This window comes from Oncorhynchus masou, chromosome 15 (genome assembly GCF_036934945.1).
Source record: "Oncorhynchus masou masou isolate Uvic2021 chromosome 15, UVic_Omas_1.1, whole genome shotgun sequence".
In the NCBI taxonomy this organism is placed as follows: domain Eukaryota; kingdom Metazoa; phylum Chordata; class Actinopteri; order Salmoniformes; family Salmonidae; genus Oncorhynchus; species Oncorhynchus masou.
In genome coordinates this window covers 58,167,187-58,191,521 of record NC_088226.1, presented here as the reverse complement: position 1 = coordinate 58,191,521, position 24,335 = coordinate 58,167,187, and the positions used below count along the sequence as shown (strand labels likewise).

The window sequence follows — 24,335 nt, the reverse complement described above, 5'->3', positions numbered from 1 at the left end:
ATTAACAGCTAGTAGCTATGCAAATTAACATCCATCCCATCACCCTCCCGCGGCCAATTAAAACAGAAATATGCTTATACTGCATCATTACATGCTGCTGCTTTAAGCTTAACCCTCACCAAAGGTCTGGCTGGCACCCAATTAAAAAGCTCCTAGAAAGTGGCAGCACATACATCTCATTATATAAACACACAGCTGGCTAAGTGGTCCAGTGAGAAGGGTAGTGAGTAGGCCTACATACTGAGAGGGCATCCGTGAGCTGTGCAAGGACATCTGGGCATTATCAGGTAACACCCCATTGAAGGGTTGATGTACGGTGTCTCTTTATTAACCCGGGAGACACAGGAAGAGACACTAAATATGTCCGCAAAGTAGAAGCCACTTGAACGGCAGCGAAAACAAAGCTAAAGGTTACGTGGGAGGTAAGTCACTTCGTCACTGGCTCGAAGGCACTAAAGCATGGCACAATACTCGTCTTATTTAAAGAGCAAGCTTTGCTGCTGAGGAACTACAGTATATACACTGATGAATTTGGACGCATACATTTACATTTTAGTCATTTAGCAGACACTCTTATGTTATAACATTCTGTTTCAGTGCATCTGTGGCAGTTCATGCTGGGCCATGAGAGAGGACTGAATAATAAGTATGTTCATGTGTATTGTTGTTTGCGTGTGTCAGACGCTTGTTTCTGCCCAGGGGCAGAGATTGTCCATAGACGGAGCAGGGCCAGCATGGACCTGAATGGGACAACTACCAAGCCTCCCTCCCTTTCCTTCTCGCTCTCTCTTCCAGCAAGGACCCCTGGCAAAGACAGAACTGTCAGCTAAACCATAGAATAAGTGCAGTAGGGCACCAAGATTAATGAGTTAGCTCATAATGATAGAAATGAAATATCCCCCTCACAGGAGAACACAGCATCTCCAAACACTAGATCAAACTGCATTTCTGCACATCCAATTTGCAAATAGTACCTAGTATACCTTTTGTCCAGGTAGGGTATTAATATATTTATATAAATATATATATAAATATTTATAAATTAATATATTTATATGTATGTGTGTGTGTGTAGTTATGTATTGTAATGTGCAGTTTCGACTTCCCGTGAGACGGTGTTATGAAAACTTGGCACGGAGTTAAAAAACAACTCTCCCTCTCTCCCCTCCTCCCCATGGTGCAAGCACAGCTAAAAATACATCCTGTATGGCAAAAAGGCTGTAAGTGAATCATGTGAGAAAGCATAGCAGCACCACTTAACTCTAACAGAAATCCCACTATGCTTCCAGACGAACCATCAAACAGGCTTCAATACAGGATTACGATTGAATCCTACACCGGTTCTGACTCTCATCGGATATGGCAGGGCTTGAAAACTATTACGGACTACAAAGGGAAACCCAGCAGTGAGCTGCCCAGTGACACAAGCCTACCAGACGAGCTAAATGCTTTTTAATGCCTGCTTCAAGGCAAGCAACACTGAAGCACGCATGAGAGCACCAGCTGTTCAGGACAACGGTGTGATAACGCTCTCGGTAGCCAATGTGAGCAAGACCTTAAAACAGATCAACATTCACAAAGCTGCAGGGCCAGATGGATTACCAGGATGTGTACTCAAAGCATGCAATGACCCAATGGCAAGTATCTTCACTGACATTTTCAACCTCTCCTTGACCGAGTCTGTAATACCTACATGTTTCAAGCAGACCACCATAGTCCACAACAGCATCATCCCGGACACCCTAGACCCACTCCAATTCACATACCGCCCCAACAGATCCACAGATGACTCTCAATCGCACTCCACACTGCCCTTTCCTACCTGGACAAAAGGAATGCCTCTGACAATGCTGTTCACGGACTAGTGCCCACAAAGCTCAACACTAAGCTACGGACTCTGGGACTAAACACCTCCCTCTGCAACTGGATCCTGATGGGCCGCCCCCCAGGTGGTAAGGGTAGGCAACAACATCCAGGACCTGTATAGTAGGCGGTGTCAGAGGAAAGCCCCAAAAAAATTGTTAAAGACTCTAGTCACCCAAGTCATAGACTGTTCTCTCTGCTACCGCACGCCAAGCGGTATCGCTGCGCCAAGTCTAGGACCAAAAGGCTCCTTAAGAGCTTCTACCCACTAGCCATATGACTGCTGAACAATTAATCAAATGGTTAACCCCCCCCCCCCCCCATTTGTTTTTAACACTTCTGCTACTCGCGGTTCATTATCTATGCAAAGTCACTTTACCCCTACCTACATGTACAAATTACCTCAACTAACCTGTAACCCCGTATATAGCCTTGTTATTGCTATTTTATTGTGCTACTTTTTTTTTTTTTACTTTAAAAAAAAACTTTTGGGGGTAAATATTTTAACACTTTCTCAAACTGCATTGTTGGTTAAGGGCTTGTAAGTAAGCACTTCACAGTAAGGTCTACACATGTTGTATTCGGCGCATGTGACAAATAAAGTTTGATTTGGTTCTAATTGCTCCTGTAAGTCGCTCTGTAAATGTATTTTATTTATTTAACCCTTATTATTAGGTAAGTTGACTGGGAACACATTCTCATTTACAGCAACAACCTGGGGAATAGTTACAGTGGAGAGGAGATGAATAAGCCAATTGTAAACTGGGGATTATTTGGTGACCGTGATGGTATGAGGACCAGATTGGAATTTTAGCCAGGACACCAGGGTTAACACCTCTACTCTTACGATAAGTGCCATGGGATCTTTAGTGACCACAGAGATTCAGGACACCCGTTTAACGTCCCATCCGAAAGACGTCACCTTACGCAGGGTCATGACCCCAGTCCCTGTCATGGGGCATTTGGAAATAATTTTTTTAGACCAGAGGAAAGAGTGGGATGCACGGTGGTATGCTGCTGGATACTGCACCATGATTACATAGAGATTGTTATAGGACAAACACATGACACAGTCCAACCACTGCTTTCAGAGAGCCCTCCAGGCCTGGGGCGAATTTATTACGCTGATTGTTGCGAAACCGTTTACTTCAAACAGAAACGTCTTGCAACAAAAAACAAGTTTATATTGCTCCAATTCAGGTAGGTCCCTCCATGTTTCGTTCAATTTGCTCAGTTTGGTTCATAAACGATAAACGTTTTCTGTTGCAAGACGTATACACCCCTAGAAAAAGCTAGTTATGTGTCAGACAGCATGGCTGCATGGCTGCATGACAGCGAGAGGGACAGGGAGACATTTCGGTCTCCAACAATGGAAAGTGTTCTATTCTATTTCATTCCAGGTCAGTCACTATAGATTCAATAATTATTATATTTTACTCTATTCATAGTAAATAATTGATTCGATGTATATAGCACTTTTTATAATAGATCTCTCAAAACACTTCATAAGCAAAAAAAATGAACAAAAAGGACAGGTCCAGTCAAGCAATAAAAGCAAAGTCTCTGAATTCTGCATCCTCTGCAGATGGGTTGACGTGTCTACTCTACTCATATGTTGACATGTGTCCTACCTCTGTGTAGAAGTCTTTGACCAGAGGTGAGGAGCAAGTGTGCAGGACAGTGTTGATGCTGGGTTGAAAGTCTGGTTCCACGGTGTGGATGGCCCTCAGCACCATGTCCCTCTCATCCTGCCTGAACACACAGAGTCGAAACAGCTCTTCCACACACAGGCCATCCTCTTTCATCTGACGCAGGACCCTGAGGACAGACAGGAAACACAATGTCAGAAACAAGGTAGCAAACCTCAGTCAGTACTCCCTACAAAGTTGCATTTTGCATATTTCTTTCAAATAGCCATTACTTACAGATGAGTGCATTGGAGACGGATAAAGGCAATGGATGGATTCCAAGTGTTGATAATCTTCTGGTAATAGTATCGTAATTGCTCGAATAAAAAGTTAGGCATGTACTTTCATCAGCATAAAAAAAACATAGAACTTTTTGACCTTGGTCTTCAGAAGGTGAACGAGGCCTAATGCCGGATCTAGTTCACTGTGGCCCCATAGTGACTTAATTATATTTAATGCACCTCTGCTCCGATATCATTATGCATGGCTTTATTATGCTGATTGACAATGCCAGCATAACAAACATCATTTTTGGAAACATCAGGCAGTCCACAGACCGGTCACAGAGCAAGTTGTGTCATTTTAATTCAAATGATGGTCATCCTGAGACTCCACACCTGCCATGACTGGACTGTTGAATTCAGGAGATAGCGATGTGCACACAGCCAGTGGAATACAGAATGTAGTGTATGGTGCAACAAATGAAGCTGAAGAGGGATTTAGGAAACTAAGGCCTGGCTAAACAATTCTTTTGAAGCTTTATTTAACTAGGCAAGTCAGTTAAAAACAAATTATTATTTACAATGACGGCCTACCCCGGCCAACGCTGGGCCAATTGTGCGCCGCCCTATGGGACTCCCAATCACGGCCGGTTGTGATGCAGCCTGGATTCAAACCAGGTACTGCAGTGACACCTCTAGCACTGCGATGCAGTGTCTTAGACCATGATGAGGTGAGTCGTCTATCCTACTCTACTCTGGGGTTGAGGTCAATTGCTCCTATATGTGACTGTTTCAGAGCACTGTATGAATGCAGTCTGTCAGTAGGAAGGAAAAGTTATGCTGTGGTATGTGATGTGTAACACCTCGATGTAACCCAGAGACAGAGGGCCCTGGTGGGCTTATGTGTTACCACTGCCCTCTAGTGGAGTAAAACAGAATACTGCGACACTGACAAAGCAAAAGGGATGAGGTATTGGAGGGGGGAAGATTTGTCATCAATGAGAGAGTATTCCTTTGACCTCCAGAGCTTTCTGTAATACAGTAATTAAATAGCATTCACAGAACCAAACAGAATCCTCAATTTTTGTGTCACCCTGATTTCTTTGCATGTTTTGGTATTGTTAAAATACTTCTGGTCGGGAGCGACAGATTGGATTGGCCATTAAAGACTCCCTGTACTGTTTAAAATGTCATTTTCTCAGTGTCTCTTGAACAAAGAGGGGTTTAGGCCTTGTGCTCTCAGTGTGGTCTGGAGGAATAAAGAGACAGGGGCGGGGATTACACTGCTATCAGCTCACACAGCGCAGATCAGGACAGGGAGCTGACAAGGGTACATGAAGAAGCGAGACCGAGAGAAAGCTGAATTGTGTAAGCTGAAGATAAACTTTAGTTCTGTAGGAATGAGATGCGCTTTAAAAAAGGATGCTAGCCGCCAGGCACAGTGCCACTGTGGACAATGGAAACCACATCATGCCAGGAGAAACAGTACAACGAGAAAGAGGGGACAATGGAGACAGAAAGAGGGGGAACTGGAGACGAACAGGGGAAGGGGAGGAAGAACAGTGTGCGAGAAAGATGTCATGGCTGGGCTGAAGAGTTAGCAAGAGAGCACCACCGCAGAACAACAATGTCATTGGTATCACCATACAGAGATCAATGGACCAACCAGCTGGCCCTATCCACCCCTACTGCTCTGCAACCTACTCTGTCATTGGGACACACTGCATAGGGTGACATCCTCAGGGGGGACAGCAGAGTAAGGCGGGATAGCCAGAGACAAGAGGGTCAGCGTCATGATAGTCTGAAAGAGCACTCGAAAGGAAATCCCTTTCACCACAACCACAGACTGACCAAGACTGACTCAGGATTCTCTGCCATATTCAGATTCCAAGAACACAGGATGAGATGTTACTATCCGTTGTGCAAGCACTTCCAAGAGTTAATAAACAGTGAACGTGGTGAAATTTGGGGAGCGCATCGTCAGTAGTGTACCTTTGGTTCCTAGGGTGTTTCGGCCTTTCACACTATACACCCTCCCCAAAGGCGGCCAGCGACAGGGTGATCAATCCTACGCTTGCGTCCCATTCCCAATTAGTATAACCCTGTATTCAAACAAACTGCAGTTCTACACAACAAGGCTAGAAACCAAATATGATAGAGTCTGTGTCATGAATACCATTACCAGACAATTTTTGCAGATTTTTTATTTTTAAATCTCCTTTTGAATGAATTAGGCTAACATTCTAGTCAGCATATTGACATGGACAAATTGAGTTCCACCAAGCCTCCAAACAGACTGTTATTTCCTTGTCCAATAAGCATAATCAAATTAGTGACAGCAGGTTGTTAACAAACACATACAGTATCAATCACAATCCATTTGGCCTGACTGAAATCCATTTGGCCCAGTCTCTGTATAGTCAGCCAGCAGATTGTCCTGGCCTACAACAGATAGGGACATTCATTAAGATATAGCAAGGTCTCTCTCCCTCTCCCAGGACTAGGTCTATATTAACATTTATTTTGACAGGGAGTCATGCTGAGACCATGGTCTCTTTCACAGATGAGCCCTGTAAAGACATCAATACACATATCAGTACACACAATGCGTGCCGCCATGCTAAATGTCATGCAATAAATCTGTCCGGAGGAAGCATCCAGTACCCGACACCACCACTGACCTAAACGCAATATCACTCATCAATGGAGACTTCTCATTCAGGATGCCTGCCTAGCGCCTCCTCACTTCCAGGAAAGATACTTCACTTTCACCCATAACACTTCTCCACACACAGCTGGCCCACGTGCTCAGCCCTCAAAAAATGCCCCACACAACATATTACAGGAAATATAAATGGCAGCATCCTCTAGATTAGCAGGTATTGAGTGACCAGGTGCTAGACTGGGTAGAAATATCGATGATCTCATATTTAAACCGTGTTGAAATCACAGTATCTCTAGACACGCTCGTTAACACTGGATCACAGAGGAGGCTAGAATAAAGAGAAATAGGAATTGCAAAGCTAATAGGAGAGTCTGACATCTAGTGGGAAACTCAGGTTACAAATGCACTGGCCATCTAGTAATAATCATCCAAGACCACAAAGAATTCTCTTACACATTTAAAGCAGTCTAGGCATTGTTTTGCTTAACAGTCAGATATTATCATATTTACCTAATGTCAACAAGTTCCAGATGAACCTAGTTACAGTTATGAGTTAAGTTCTGTAAATGGCTGTCTGTGGGTTAGCCTACCTGTTGATGACCTTTGGAGAACAGTTAGGGGTTCTGCCCATGCACTCCAGTGCAGCACAGTAGGAGGTGAGGTTAGGCTTCAGACCTGCCTCTTCTACCAGAATGAACATACGTCCAATCTGGTTCAAAGAGCCCTGCAGTTGTCCACATGGAGAATAAGGAGGTAATGCAGAATTTAGAGACTTGTGTAGACAATGTATTAGAATTATAGAATTCTAATACAAGAGCAGCACTTACCTTCTTGGCCCAGACCCTCATCATGACGTTGTAGAGTCCTATGTTGAGCAGGTTGCGTCGGCTGATCATGCGGTGGTGAGTGAGCAGGAGGCGCTGGGCTCGGTCAATGTCGCCACAGAACACACAGGCCTCCAGGTAGCAATGCACACTAAGCTGGACGCCCTCGTACATCCTGGCCTCGCTGTTATCCTGCACGAGCTCCGGGCTGGCAGACATAGCCCACTGGTTAAGCTTCCTCTCCAACTTCTCCACCTCAGCCAGCTCCTGGGCCTTGGCCTCCGTCTTCCTCTCCAGCTCAGCCAGCTCCTGGTCCCTGGCCTCAGAAAACTCAGGAGCCGGCTCCTTTGAGGCTTTCCCCTTTCCTTTGGCTTTTCTAATAGGCACAGTTGCAGCAGCAACCGGGGGACCTGCAATAGTGTCGGCTTGGATAGCAGTTGGTTCTTGGTTTTTCAGAGTCTTGCTCTTTTTAGAGGTCGATGCAGTCTTTTTTCCAGCTTTTGTCAACATGTTTTTTTGTGCGGTACCTGGCAGCATCAGTTTTCCTTTTCTGCTTTTTACAGGTTTATCTTCTATGCCTAGCTTCAGGTTCAGTTTCTTTGTTTTAGTCGTCTTCTCATGAATCAGTTTCTCCATCCAGCGGGATTTGGAGGCTGAAGCATCTTTGCCCCCTCCCTTACCAGTCTGTCCCCCTCCCTTACTAATAGTCTGTCCCACCTTGGGCAACTCAGTCCTCCCCCCAGAAACATTTTTGTGACTCTTCCCTGAAGAAGCCCCTCTCCTCGACTTGGAAGCATTGACAAATTGTACCTTTGCATGTTGGACATCTAAAACAATGTCAGATTGGAGTTGCTGGATTCTGGCCTCAAGCACTGGAAAAAAGAATGGGAGAGAGAAAATACTAGCATTGTGATATAATAGAAAACAAACATGTAAAAGCATTTGAGGGATCACATGCATGATAAAGGTAATTTATTACATACCATCTAAAAGCTGAGATTGTTCCCATACTCGTTTTTTCCCATCCTCTTTCTTTGGGATCAGAGCTGAGAAATGTCTTCGTTGTGATGTCCATGGTGGATCTGTAAGAAGATTGTTGTGAGAATTACTATATACAGTGCCTTGCAAAAGTATTCATCCCCTTGGAGTTTTTCCTATTATGTTGCATTACAACCTGTAATTTAAATGGTTTTAAAGGGATTTCATGTAATGGACACACAATAAAATAAATAAATAACTTGAATAAAAAAATTATCAAAAATCCAAAATGGAAAAGTGGGGTGTGCATATGTAAAAAATCAAATCAAATTATATGTCACGTACACATGGTTAGCAGATGTTAATGCGGGTGTAGCGAAATGCTTGTGCTTCTAGTTCCAACAATGCAGTAATAACTAACGAGTAATCTAACCTAACAATTCCACAACAACTACCTTATACACACACAAGTGTAAAAGGATGAAGAATATGTACATAAAAATACATGAATGAGTGATGGTACAGAATGGCATAGGCAAGATGCAGTAGATGGTATAGAGTACAGTATATACATGAGATGAGTAATGTAGGGTATGTAAACATTATATTAAGTGGCATTGTTTAAAGTGACTCGTGATACATTTTTCCATGATTAAAGTGGCTGGAGTTGAGTCAGTATGTTGGCAGCAGCCACTCAATGTTAGTAGTGGCTGTTTAACAGTCCGATGGCCTTGAGATAGAAGCTGTTTTCAGTCTCTCGGTCCCTGCTTTGATGCACCTGTACTGAGCTCGCCTTCTGGATGATAGCAGGGTGAACTGGCAGTGGCTCGGCTGGTTGTTGTCCCATTTGCACAGGTTGGGGTCGAGACCCAACTTGATGATGAGTTTGGAGGGTACTATGGTATTAAATGCTGAGCTGTAGTCGATGAACAGCATTCAAACATAGGTATTCCTCTTGTCCAGATGTGCAGTGAGATTGCGTCGTCTGTGGACCTATTGGGGCGGTAAGCAAACTGGAGTGGGTCTAGAGTGTCAGGTAGGGTGGAGGTGATATGGTCCTTGACTAGTCTCTCAAAGCACTTGATGATGATGGAAGTGAGTGCTACGGGAGATGTAGTTGTTTAGCTCAGTTAGCTTTCTTGGGAGCAAGAACAATGGTGGCCCTCTTGAAGCATGTGGGAACAGCAGACTAGGATAAGGATTGATTGAATATGTCCGTAAACACACCAGCCAGCTGGTCTGAGCATGCACTGTGGACGCGGCTGGGGATGCCGTCTGGGCCTGCAGCCTTGCGAGGGTTAACACATTTAAATGTTTTACTCACGTCGGCAACAGTGAAGGAGAGTCCACAGGTTTTGGTAGCGGGCCGTGTCAGTGGCACTGTATTGTCCTCAAAGCGGGCAAAGAAGTTGTTTAGTCTGTCTTGGAGCAAGACATCCTGGTCCGCGACAGGGCTGGTTTTCTTTTTGTAATCCGTGATCGACTGTAGACCCTGCCACATACCTCGTGTCTGAGCCATTGAATTGCGACTCTACTTTGTCTCTATACTGACGCTTAGCTTGTTTGATTGCCTTGCAGAAGGAATAGCTACACTGTTTGTATTTGGTCATGTTTCCGGTCACCTTGCCCTGGTTAAAAGCAGTGGTTCGCGCTTTCAGTTTCACGCGAATGCTGCCATCAATCCACGGTTTCTGGTTTGGGAATGTTTTAATAGTTGCTGTGGGTAAGACGTCGCTGATGCACTTACTAATAAACTCGCTCACCGAATCAGCATATTCTTCAACGGTGTTGTTTGCCGCAATGCGGAATATATCCCAATCCACGTGATCAAAGCAATCTTGAAGCGTGGCATCAGATTGGTTGGACCAAAGTTGAACAGACTTGAGCTTCCTGTTTTAGTCTCTGTCTATAGGCAGGGAGCAACAAAATGGAGTTGTGGTCAGCTTTTCCAAAAGGAGGGCGGGGGTTATATGCATCACGGAAGTTAGAATAACAATGATCCAGGGATTTACCAGCCCTGGTAGCACAATCGATATGCTGATAGAATTTAGGGAGTCTTGTTTTCAGATTAGCCTTGTTAAATCCCAGCTACAATGAATGCAGCCTCAGGATATGTGGTTTCCAGTTTACATAGAGTCAAATAAAGTTTGTTCAGGGCCGTCGACATGTCTGCTTGGGGGGGAATATATGCGGCTGTGATTATAATCAAAGATAATTCTCTTGGTAGATAATGTGGTCGACATTTGATTGTGAGGAATTCTAAGTCAGGTGAACAGAGGGACTTGAATTCCTGTATGTTGTTATGATCACACCACGTCTCGTTAATCATAAGGCATACCCCCCGACCCCTCTTCTTACCAGAAAGATGTTTGTTTCTGTCGGCGCAATGCATGAAGAAACCAGCTGGCTGTACCGACTCCGATAGCGTGTCTCGAGTGAGCCATGTTTCCGTGAGGCAAAGAACATTACAGTCTCTTATGTGTCTCTGGAATGCTACCCTTGCAAGGATTTCATCAACCTTTTTGTCAAGAGACTGGACATTGGTGAGTAGTATGCTCCGGAGCGGTCCGCCCGTCTCTGGAACCTGACCAGAAGGCCGCTTCGTCTGCCCCTTTTACGGCAATGTTGTTTTGGTTCGCCGACTGGGATCTGATCCATTGTCCTGGGTGGTGGGCAAAACAGAGGAGCCGCTTCGGGAAAGTCGTATTCCTGGTCGTAATGATGGTGAGTTGACGTTGCTCTTATATCCAGTAGTTCCTCCCGACTGTATGTAATAAAACCTAAGATTACCTGGGGTACCAATGTAAGAAATAACACAAAAAAATCAAATACTGCATAGTTTCCTAGGAACGCAAAGTGAGGCGGACATCTCTGTCGGTGTCGGAAGTAGCACGTATTCACCCCCTTCGCTCTGAAGTCCCTAAATAAGATCTGGTGCAACCAATTGCTGTTAGAAGTCACATAATTAGTTAAATAAAGTCCACCTGTGTGCAATCTAAGTGTCACATGATCTGTCACACGATCTCAGTATACATACACCTGTTCTGAAAGGCCCCAGTCTGCAACACCACTAAGCAAGCGGCACCATGAAGACCAAGGAGCTCTCCAAACAGGTCCGGGACAAAGTTGTGGAGAAGAACAGAGAACCATTAAATCCATTTTAAAAAATGGAAAGAATATGGCACCACAACAAACCTGCCAAGAGAAGGCCACCCACCAAAACTCACAGACCAGGCAAGGAGGGAATTAATCAGAGATGCAACAAAGAGACCAAAGAACACCATCACAACAGTGAAGCATGGTGGTGGCAGCATCATACTGTGGGGGTGTTTTCAAATTTGCAGGGACTTAGAAACTGGTCAGAATAGAAGGAATGATGGTGCTAAATACAGGGAAATTCTAGAGGGAAACCTGTTTCACTCTTCCAGATGATTTGAGCCTGGGATGGAGGATCACCTTCCAGCAGGACAAGGACCATAAGCATACTGCTAAAGCAACACTCGAGTGGTTTAAGGGGAAACATTTAAATGTCGTGGAATGGCCTAGTCAAAGCCCAGACCTCAATCCACTTGAGAATCTGTGGTATGACTTAAAGATGGCTGTACACCAGCGGAACCCATCCAACTTGAAGGAGCTGGAGTAGTTTTGCCTAAAAGAATAGGCAATAAAAAAAATTAGATCACCCATATTGTGCCATTAATATTAGAATGTTTGGAGCGTAGCCATAGAAATCCATGTAATGAGGCAGCTATGTTTTTGAATTGTAACTTAAGTGAAATAAGTACCAAATTGCATACAATCCAAAAACATAGCTGCCTCATTATATGGATTTCTATGGCTAAGCTCCAAACATTCTAATATTAATGGCACAATATGGGTGATTTTTTTAAACAATAGTTGTAGCTTCTGATAAGCTAATTGACATCATTTGAGTCAATTGGAGGTGTACCTGTGGATGTATTTCAAGGCCTACCGTCAAACTCAGTGCCTCTTTGCATTGACATCATGGGAAAATGAAAATAAATCAGCCAAGACCTCAGAAAAATATTGTAGACCTCCACAAGTCTGGTTCATCCTTGGGAGCAATTTCCAAATGCCTGAAGGTACCACGTTCATCTGTACAAACAATAGTACGCAAGTATAAACACCATGGGACCATGCAGCCGTCATACCGCTGAGGAAGGGGATGAACGTACTTTGGTGCAAAAAGTGCAAATCAATCCCAGAACAGCAGCAAAAGACCTTGTGACGATTCTGGAGGAAACGGGTACAAAAGTATCTATATCCACAGTAAAACGAGTCCTATATTGACATAACCTGAAATTCCACTCAGCACGGAAGAAGCCACTGCTCCAAAACCACAATAAAAAAGCCAGACTACGGTTTGCAACTGCACATGGGGACAAAGATCGTACTTTTTGGAGAAATGTCCTCTGGTCTGATGAAACAAAAATAGAACTGTTTGGCCATAATAACTGTTTGGCCATTATGTTTGGAGGGAAAAGGGGGAAGCTTGCAAGCCAAAGAACACCATCTGAACTGTGAAACACGGGGTGGCAGCATCATGTTGTGGGGGTGCTTTGCAACTGGAGGGACTGGTGCACTTCACAAAATAGAGGCATCATGAGGTAGGAAAATTGTGGATATATTGAAGAAACATCTCAAGACATCAGTCAGTAAGTTAAAGCTTGGTCTTCCAAATGGACAAATGACCCCAAGCACACTTCTAAAGTTGTGGCAAAATGGCTTAAAAAGCCCTGACCTCAATCCTATAGAAAATTTGTGGGTGTAACGGATGTGAAACGGCTAGCTTAGTTAGCGGTGCGCGCTAAATAGCGTTTTAAATCGGTGACGTCACTTGCTCTGAGACCTTGAAGTAGTGGTTCCGCAAGGGCAGCGGCTTTTGTGGAGCGATGGGTAACGATGCTTCGAGGGGTGACTGTTATTGATGTGTGCAGAGGGTCCCTGGTTCGCTCCCGGGTATGGGCGAGGGGACGTTCTAAAGTTATACTGTTACATGGGCAGAACTAAAAAAGCGTGTGCGAGCATGGAGGCCTACAAACCTGACTCAGTTACACCAGCTCTGTCAGGAGGAATGGGCCAAATTTCACCCAACTTATTGTGGGAAGCTTGTGGAAGTCTACCCGAAATGTTTGACCCAAGTTAAACCATTTAAAGGCAATGCTACCAAATACTAATTGAGTGTATGTAAACTTCTGACCCACTGGCAATGTGATGAAAGAAATAAAAGCGGAATTAAATAAATCTACTATTATTCTGACATTTCACATTCTTAAAAAAAAAAGTGGTGATCCTAACTGACCTAAAACAGGGAATTTTTACTAGGATTGAATGTTAGGAAAAGTGAAAAACTGAGTTAAAATGTATTTGTCTAAGATGTATGTAAACTTCCAACTTCAACTGTATATACCCTAGAGGTCAAAGTTATGTTAACCTGAATTTACCCGAAAATGTGTCAGATGGATAGTTGTGAATAAAAACTGTCCAATGATTAAAGGGTATTTTTTTATTTTAACTTTAGCAAGTCAGGCCAGGCAAGTCAGTTAAGAACAAATTCTAATTTTCAATGAAGGCCTGGGAACAGTGGGTTAACTGCCTGTTCAGGGGCAGAACGACAGATTTGTACCTTGTCAGCTCGGGGGTTTGAACTCGCAAACTTCCGGTTACTAGTCCAACGCTCTAACCACTAGGCTACCCTGCCGCAATAAGCAATATTTTGTTTTATACTGACATTGTCTCATAGGTTACAATCCCCATTGGAAAAAAATAATGGCATGGAGGTACGAAAAAGTGATAACACACAGAAAGCTACCATTGCTGCACTGCTATCACACATTTTCAAACTCTAGGGACAAGGATCTTAAAAAAAAAAAAATCACTGAGACATGACGGCCCAAATCTGGGGGATACCGCTCATGAACAAAATGTGCCATTTCAAAACATTCCAACTCATAGGTAAATGGTTGACTTGAGTCAAATAATTTGCCATTTCGTATGGATTAGCAACGTCTTAAAAAATAAATGTATATATATATTGGCATTTATCAGCCAACAACCTTTGACGTCTAAGTAATGTAACCCATGATGATAGCTAACTGTTTCTAAGTTCACTAACTAACGTTAACTAGCTGCATGGCTATAAAAATCGCAACAGGATTTAGGGGGTGGCTGGTCAGTTAATTTATCTAACGTTTATCATGCATCATTACAAACAAGCTGTATACATTGAGACATATCACAAGTGATATTCAGTGCGCTTTCCAGGTCTGACAACACTGTCTGAAATATGAATCCTGCATGCTTGAGCACCCGTCACGTTGACTTAACAAGTTAGATAGCGCAAGGGACAAAAACATTTACCTGATATTCGTCTTTCAACGTTATTCCGGAGTGTAAGAAAGTAGTGGCAATGGCCAGCATTTGACACACGACGAACACTTCTTTCCAACAATATTAGACCACTCAGACACTTCGGTAAGGCACACAGCCTCAATAGCGACATGTTCACATAACTGCACAACTCTTCTCCACGCTAGGCTGCCATCTTGAAAAAGACAAAGCTAATCGAACACAAAGGAGCAGAGTATAGGCAAGGATAGACGAATACTAATAAATCGAAGAGTAAATTTAGAAACAAGACAATTGTGTTTTATATGTATTGAAAGGAGTGTAGAATATTATTTGTTAAACAAATATAATAGTCAACATAAACTTTGTGCAATTTGTACTGGGTCTACAAAACATTAGGAACACATTCCTAATATTGCATTGAACCTCCTTTGTCCCTCAGAACAGCCTCAATTCGTCGGGGCATTGACTCTACAAGGTGTCGAAACAGTTGTGTCAAGTTGGCTGGATGTCGGTTGGGTGGTGGACCATTCTCAATACACACGGGGAACTGCTGAGCTTGAAAACCCGGCTGCGTTGCAGTTCATGAAAAAGCCAAACCAGTGCGCCTCGCACCAACTACCAGTCACCCTCTGAATGCTACACAATCCATGTTAAAAAACCTTCTTTAACCTGTCTCCTTCCCTTCATCTATATACTGATTGAAGTGGTTTTAACAGGTGACATCAATAATGGATAAGAGCGTTCACCTTGATTCACCTGGCCACTCTGCCATGGAAAGAACAGGTGTTTCTAATGTTTTTTTATACTCAGAGTACATGAAAAGTTTGTTTAAAGTCTCAGTGCAGTGAAAAATCAAGTCAAATTGTGTTTGTCACATGCTCCAAATACAACAGGTGTAAACATTACGGTAAAATGCTTTCTTACAAGCCCTTAACCAACAATACAGTTCAAGAAATAGAGTTATGAAAATATTTACTAAATAAACTAAAGTAAAAAATAAATAAAAAGTAACACAATAAAGTAACAATAACGAGGCTATATACAGGTGGTACCAGTACAGAGTCAATATGCAGGAGTATAGGTTAGTGAATGAAATGTGTACATGTAGGTAGGGGTAAGGTGACTATGCAATAGATAATAAACAGCGAGTAGCAGCGGTGTAAAACAGGGGGGGTCGATGTAAATAGTCCGGGTGGCCATTTGATTAGTTGTTATGGCTTGGGGGTAGAAGCTGTTAAAACTTCTATAGCATACTGGTTATTGTTCGGAATTTTGGGTGACTGACATGCCCAAAGTTAACTGCCTGTTACTGATATGCATATAATTGGTATAATTGGATAGAAAACACTCTGAAGTTTCTAAAACTGTTAAAATGATGTCTGTGAGTATAACAGAACTGATATGGCGGGTGAAAACCAGAGGAAAATCCATCCTGAATTCTTTTTTTTAGGTCACAGGCCATTTCAATAATAGCCTATGGGATATGCAAATAGATAGGACCCAGATTGCAGTTCCTATGGCTTCCACTAGATGTCAACCATCTTTAGAAAGGGTCTCAGGCTTGTTTTCTGAAAAATTAGCAAGTAGTAGTTTTTCCAAGGTGTCTCTCATTAGAAAAGTAGTGTTGTTGGCGTGTGAATGAGGTGCGCGCTCCTCATTATTTATCTTCCCTATTGAACATACTACTCTCCGTTTTAAATATGATAGTTTATTTAGATATTAGAGTACCCAAGGATTAATTAGAAACATTGTTTGACTTGTTTGGACTAACTTTACCTGTAACTGTTTGGATTAATTTGTATGCATGTTGAACGAGTAGATTACTGAGATAATTGGCACCAACTAAACAGACGTTGGATATAAGGAAGGACTTTATTGAACAAAGCGACCATTCATTGTGTAGCTGGGACCCTTGGGATTGCAAACAGATGAAGATCTTCAAAGGTAAGGGATTTATTTAATCGCTATTTGTGATTTTGTGACGCTTGTGCTGGTTGAAAAAGTATTTTGATGTGGGGCGCTGTCCTCTGATAATCGCATGGTATGCTTTCGCCATAAAGCCTTTTTGAAATCTGACACCGCGGTTGGATTAACAATAAAGGTAAGCTTTTAAATGATGTATGACACTTGTATTTTCATGAATGTTTAATATTATGATTTTTGTATTTTGAATTTCGCGCTCTGCAATTTCACAGGATGTTGTCGTAGGTGTCGCGCTAGCAGTTCATGCGCCCAAACCGGTTTAAGGAGCCTTTTGGACCTAGACTTGGCACTCCGGTACCGCTTGCCGTGTGGTAGCAAAGAGAACAGTCTATGACTTGGGTAACTGGTCTGACCATTTTTTGGGCCTTCATTTGACACTGCCTAGTATGTAGGTCCGAGATGGCAGAAAGCTTGTCCCCAGTGATGTACTGGGAAGTCCGCACTACCCTCTGTAGCACCTTATCGTCAGATGCTGAACAGGTGTCATACCAGGAGTAATGCAACCGGTCAGGATGCTCTCGATGGAGTAGCTGTAAAACTTTGAGGATCTGGGGACCCATGCCAAATCTTTTCAGTCAGTAACTAATTGATTCACCAATAAGAAAGAGAATTCCAAACCTCGCTGCTAATAACAGCTAGTTTTCAGTTTTCCCCTCCCCACTCAGACCACTAACAGACAAGACAGTACTTAATTGTTACCCAGAAATTATTTGATATTGATGTCACGTTCTGACCTTTATTTCCTTTGTTTTTGTATTTATTTAGTATGGTCAGGGTGTGAGCTGGGGTGGGCAGTCTATGTTTGTTTTTCTATGATTTGGGGATTTGTATGTTTCGGCCTAGTATGGTTCTCAATCAGAGGCAGGTGTCATTAGTTGTCTCTGATTGAGAATCATACTTAGGTAGCCTGGGTTTCACTGTTTGTTTGTGGGTGATGTTATTATGTCTCATTTATAGCTTCACGGTCGTTATTTGTTTATTGTTTTTGTATAGTTTGTATTCAGTGTTCAGTGCTTTCTTTTATTAAATATTCATCATGAACACATACCACGCCGCATTTTGGTCCTCCGATCCTTCTCGCCTCTCCTCTTCAGATGAAGAGGAGGACGACCGTGACAATTGAGGTAAAAATGGCTGCATTGGGCATTTAACCTGTATCCATTATTTTCTAGGGAGAATAATAACTTTTATGTTTGTTCAGATTTCTATTTTATCATTATCTAAGAATATCTTATCAAATATCAAAATTATGAACGCCACTGAAAAAAACTAAGGACAAGGTGTGTGTGACATGTGTGTGTGTGACCTATATCACCTATAGGTGGCAGCCTTACCATAAAATAAGTAGAACAAAGGTCAAACTAGAGGTCATACATAAGTGGTCTTGCTGGTACTCTCATGTCTTGGTTTGAGTGAGAAATTGCCACATAATAAAAAGACCCACAATCTTTTGGATGGCTTCCAACCACCACTGGTCAACTTTTAAAGCACATTTGAACTGACTCTCCATGTTGTCAGTGTGTAATTACAATGTAATAAATTTTAAAAATTACATTCGTCATATACTTCGCAAACAACAGGTGTACACTAACAGTGAAATGCTTACATAAAGGTCCCTTCCCAACAATGCAGAGATAGAGAAATAATAGGAACGTAAAACACGTAATAGATACAGAATGAGTAACAATAACTTGGCTTTATACAAAGAGTACCAGTACTGAGTCAATGTACAGGGGTACGAGGTAATAACTTGGCTGTATACAAGGGGCACCAGTACTGAGTCGATGTACAGGGGTACGAGGTAATAACTTGGCTGTATACAAGGGGCACCAGTACTGAGTCGATGTACAGGGGTACGAGGTAATAACTTGGCTGTATACAAGGGGCATCAGTACTGAGTCGATGTACAGGGGTACGAGGTAATAACTTGGCTGTATACAAGGTGTTACAGTACTGAGTCGATGTACAGGGGTACGAGGTAATAACTTGGCTGTATACAAGGGGCATCAGTACTGAGTCGATGTACAGGGGTACGAGGTAATAACTTGGCTGTATACAAGGTGTTACAGTACTGAGTCGATGTACAGGGATACGAGGTAATAACTTGGCTGTATACAAGGTGTTACAGTACTGAGTCAATGTGCAGGGGTACGAGGTAATAACTTGGCTGTATACAAGGTGTTACAGTACTGAGTCGATGTGCAGAGGTACGAGGTAATTGAGGTAGATGAGTATATACATATAACTAGGAATAAAGTGACAGATAGTAAACGGTTAGCAGCAGTGTCTGTGATGAGTCAAAGTGCAAAAAGGGTCAATGCATATAGTCTGGGTAGCTATTTGGTTAACTATTTAATGAACTATTTAGCAGTCTTATGACTTGGGAGTAAAAACTGTTCAGTACCTCTTCCCGTGCAGGAGCACAGAGAACAGTCTATGACTTGGAAGTAAAAACTGTTCAGGTTCCTATAGGTTCCAGACTTGGTGCACCACTACCTCTTCCCGTGCAGTAGCACAGAGAACAGTCTATGACTTGGGAGTAAAAACTGTTCAGGTTCCTATAGGTTCCAGACTTGGTGCACCAGTACCTCTTCCCGTGCAGTAGCACAGAGAACAGTCTATGACTTGGGAGTAAAAACTGTTCAGGTTCCTATAGGTTCCAGACTTGGTGCACCACTACCTCTTCCCGTGCAGTAGCACAGAGAACAGTCTATGACTTGGGAGTAAAAACTGTTCAGGTTCCTATAGGTTCCAGACTTGGTGCACCAGTACCTCTTCTCGTGAAGTAGCACAGAGAACAGTCTATGACTTGGGAGTAAAAACTGTTCAGGTTCCTATAGGTTCCAGACTTGGTGCACCACTACCTCTTCCCGTGCAGTAGCACAGAGAACAGTCTATGACTTGGGAGTAAAAACTGTTCAGGTTCCTATAGGTTCCAGACTTGGTGCACCAGTACCTCTTCTCGTGAAGTAGCACAGAGAACAGTCTATGACTTGGGTGCCTGGAGTCTTTAGACATGTTTAGGGTCTTCCTCTGACACAACCTAATAGGGCTACCATGTTGACCTGATACTATGGAAAATAATCATATTATCTCTGCTGGTAAACAACATATTAATAATAACATATTATGAATGATGCGCTTGAACCTTATCTGGCTCATTTGAGCTTCCTAATTAGTTAGGGAACCAATAGGATACATTGTCTGGTATTTTGAGATTCATATAAACTGTCCAGTCTCTACTATGCACTGCAAAATACACTTGTGAGTCTTGTCATTTTTTGAAGTAGAAGGTCTACAAGATATCATCTTTGGAAAATTGGATGTTGTTTATTCAATATTATGCTCAGCATACAATTTTAAACAAATGCACAGTGCTTTCTGGAGTACAATACAATTAAAATTAAACTGAATGGTATATTTTTTTTCATAGGCCCTTTTCATTGTATCCTAAATTGAAGTAATGCAGAAAATAAATTCTACATCGTTCTAACAGCCTGCATGCTGTTTGACCTAACAAGTGTCAGATTCCGCTTGTCACCTCTAAAGCATTCCTAAAGACTTGTACAGCCTTTTGTGTGAGGCGCTGGAAGTTAACATAAGTACTACTTGAGAGGCCAGGCTGGGAAATGAGGTCCAGGCAGTACATCTTTTCTCAATGAAGGTGGTGGCTGGGATCATAGTCACATCGGTTGGTGTCTGCTGCTGAGATGTAGGTGAGGATCAGGAGGTGTTTGTTGCTATGGTTCACGAGCAGGGCCCCTCGACAGGCTCGTTTGATGTGGTCGGCCTCTGTTGGCGGCTGGCTCTTTGCGCTGGTGACAGTCATTGCCGGGTGAGTGACTGTCAATGCCTGAGCCAACAAAAGGGGAGAAGACAGCCATTCATGGCCCTGATAATAGCCAGGCCAGGACAAGACTGCCATTCTCACACACTTTGATCATAAGGATTCTTTGCACACCTCTGTAGGGGTGCCCTTTTTGTTTTACAAATGGACGCTGTTTTGAAAGTTCACCTGGCCAAGAAAACTTGACGGAGGTGCTTTGTGAAAGACTTGTGTTGGTAAATGCTTTGAGCATATATGTGTGTGCCTCTCAGATGGAACATGTGACATTCCTCTTGTGGAAAGAAGCTAGTGTTTTTCGAGACAGCTGCATGCTTACGGCTGTCCAACCGCATGACTTCCTAGAGGAGTCGTTCTTGGACATGTCAGATATTAGTCATGATGTTGAAATGGTCAAGAAAACATATTTAGCAAATTATTGTGTGTGTACTGGACAGTATATGTACAGTATATGCATAGCCACATACAGTAGGAATTATATTTTTTGTCGGTCACATTACATCAGTATTTCTACCTAACCTCTGGTCCTGCATGATTATTTGCCAATACTTCCATAAATAATGTTTTAATGACAGAACATTATTTAATTCGCTGTTTGCCACACAGATTGAGTGTAACGCTCGTCGTTGGAATGAGGTGAGGACCAAAGCGAAGGGTGGTGATTGTTCATCGTATATTTATTAAACCGAGAACACTAAACAATATTACAAAGGAGAAACAAAACGAAACAGTTCTGAAAGGTGACCTACACATAACAGAAAAGAATCACCCACAAAACACAAGTGGGAAAAGGCTACCTAAGTATGATTCTCAATCAGAGACAACTAACGACACCTGCCTCTGATTTTGAACCATACCAAAACACAACATAGAAAAAGGAACATAGACAACCCACCCAACTCACGGCCTGACCATACGAAAACAAAGACATAACAAAAGAACTAAGGTCAGAACGTGACATTGAGCAAATACTTAAAGTATGAGAGTCAACAGGGAATTAATACAAACATATTGACCATTATGACTGACTCATACCACTCTCACAGTGTTTCTCACACAGAGAGGGAAGGTACATTAAGACGGCTTGAATGATGGAGTCATCTAAGAAAATATTGTAATGATTTTTCATGCTGGTATTTACAAGTGCTACTTAATGGAATAATGGCTCTGACTACAGAGCCACATGTACTGTAGCAGTTTTCCTTTGTGATGCTTAGTTATTTCCATCACTGTATTTAATGCTAGACTCAAAAATTCCTTTTGGTTCTTGTCCAAGCCCTCTGAGGGGTTGTAAAATGCTGAGCCAGCAGAGGTTTTTACAGTAACCACGTCTACATACTGCTATCTCTGTCTCTCACTTTATCAGTGTTCTGATTATCTGCTTTGGAATCACTGACACGCAAAATCATGGCTACTTAACACCTGGCATGTCTCTTTTTTTTCCTTAAAAAAGCCGCAGTTTGTGGTATCGCTCGGGATCTGCTCCCGCCATCTGGATCTCTCAGAACAGTAAAGTCCATCAGATAGGTGCCCCACTTATCACCAGGCCACCGACAATAGGCAATAGTCATGAAACAGGATATGCAAATGAACCGTGCTCTGACTAGGCCAGGGTACAGTGATGGTGGTGGTCTGGTCAGTTCCTGAATGAGTCCCGGATGTTTACACAGTCACCCACGGTGTGCAGCACAGAGAGATCAAGAACACCTGCATTGGTCCAAACTGGCAGGAAGTCGACAAGTGACGACAGACTAATTGCATAAACATAGAAGTTGTAATAATGTATTGGCATGGCATTGTATTTTAACAGTATATCCCTTTTGTGAATTTCGTAAATTTCCCTAAATCTGGTAGGCCTACCAAAAGATGAGAGCAATGTGAAGAGACTTATATACTACAAATGTAAATCTGTATTTTAATATTTGGATAAATAACAAAAGAGCAGAATGATCATATGCTTAAAAAGCAAGAGGTCAGGGGTGATCAACTGAAAGGAGATCAGAGAGAGAGAGGGAGAGAGAGAGAGAGAGAGGGAGAGAGAGAGGGAGAGAGAGGGAGAGAGAGTGAGAGAGAAAAAGAGTACAGAAACAGGGAGTGAGTCAGTGGAGTTAGCAAGAGAGAGAAAACAATTACTAATAGGATCTATTACTGAGGGATTGTCAGTGCTAAGAGGGAGGTCGAGTTTCAGGCCTTTTTGAAGACTTTGAGGGTACAAACAGGACTCATTACAGAGATATTATCTCCATTCATACACTTACAGAGCCGCTTGGATCCCTGCTGGGAAAGATTAGGTTCCTTTGCTTGTGAACATCCTCCTCTGGTGCCCGGGCTGAAGAGCTTTCTCTGCTCAGGGCGCACCCTGGCCAGGAGAGGCAACGTGGGAGCTGACTGAAAGCCTTCTGCAGGGGAGAGGAGAGAGGGGAGGGCTCAAACTACCGAAAAGCCAGCCCTTTCTCATTTGGAGAGAGAGCTGCGTCACACCAGAGGGCCCCCCACCTGTTACTGATCTCTGAGTTTAGCGTTTGCCTTGTATTTTAGGATAGGGAATTAATGTGCTTTGTTCTTAATGATCATCACATTGACTAAAGTCTTGAATGGACTTGGATTATGTCATGTAGGCATACTGTATTTAATGCTATACTGCATGTGTCATTCTAGTATGTCTTGCACTGGTAACTGAGAATAAAGCACTGTGATAAATATACAGGGTTCTGGTTAAATATGATAAAATAATTGAACAATACAAAAATTCTTTCAAGCACCATATCCTCCTGGAAATATCCAGACAGATCAATTTAGGGTGATTCATATTCTACCTATTCAATAATGTATCCAACTTCAATAGCTAAACTATAGCTATCAATAGCTAAGCTGTAGGTCTATAGTCAAGCCACAGACAGCAATACATGAGCGTGTGTCTCGCCTGGACCCAGGACACCACAAAGCAATCTACTGCCACATCTGACATTCAGATGCGGATATAAACTTTGTTCTTGATATCCGGGGCAGACTAACTTTTAAGTAAGAAGTTATACAGTACATAGCATGATTGTATGATTTTAATTCTGGGTAATTTTCAGAGAGGAAGGGCAACTGGAGTTTCCTGGAGGTGCAGGCCGCATGAAAGAGTTCACTCTCCATGAAGGGAAAATAGGGATGACCAAGCAGCTGGCATACGAATGAAGTGGAAATAGAAGAGTTATCATATAAATTAGCTTAAAGATGCATTAGAATCAAATAGAATCCAAAGAAAACCTCTTACCCCAGTTACTTTAGCATTTGTTTTATATAAAGGTATGTCGGCCTACACTCCCACAGCATGATGCAAAGTCTACCAGCCACACCTGAAGGTATGTATAAGCTTCAATGATTACAATTAGATTTGCATATCTGTATTTAGATACACACATTTTTGTGCAGGCATATGCAAAGCCAGCTGTGATAGAAGGTCTTCTAGCACTTCGGAGGACATTGAAGAATATTGTTTTCCATTACAGTGCTGATGGAGAAGGCTGGAGCACCCTATAACAATTACACAGGCAAGTCTACGAACACTCAGCTGTCCTGCTAACTGTTTACATTTTTTTTGAAGATGGGGAAACAGTTTTATACAATGCTAACAAAAAACACACCCTCAATGTTCGCTGTGCTCTCTCAGCCCAGGCTCCTCCAGCCTGCCAACAGCACAGGCAGGCAACAACAAACAGTCACTCCAATGAACTCCACAGGGTGGAAATAAGGAGAGTTTGAAGGAAAGAAGGAATAACTACTGGGAGTAAAGAGACACTGCAGAGTGGTTTAATTGGGGGTGAAATGCCTCTTTTCCTGGGGCTCATGCAGATAAATAGAGAGAGAAGTTTTGAGGAGGAACTCCACAGTATCTAATGGCCAGAACAA

At 42.6% G+C, this 24,335-nt stretch overlaps 1 protein-coding gene across 1 annotated transcript in view; it reads right to left on the bottom strand.

Annotated features, from left to right (window-relative positions):
• The window catches only part of LOC135556543 (DNA-directed RNA polymerase, mitochondrial-like), a 45,022-nt gene extending 30,212 nt beyond the window's left edge, over positions 1–14,810 (bottom strand). The window contains exons 1-5 of the mRNA XM_064989836.1: positions 14,621–14,810; positions 8,245–8,343; positions 7,265–8,133; positions 7,028–7,161; positions 3,495–3,681 (exon numbers count right to left, since the gene is read on the bottom strand). Of these exons, the coding sequence (XP_064845908.1) occupies positions 3,495–3,681; positions 7,028–7,161; positions 7,265–8,133; positions 8,245–8,343; positions 14,621–14,762 (1,431 nt within the window). The 5' untranslated portion in view covers positions 14,763–14,810. The remainder of the gene's footprint in view (positions 1–3,494; positions 3,682–7,027; positions 7,162–7,264; positions 8,134–8,244; positions 8,344–14,620) is intronic.
• Between the last annotated feature and the right edge of the window lie 9,525 nt (positions 14,811–24,335).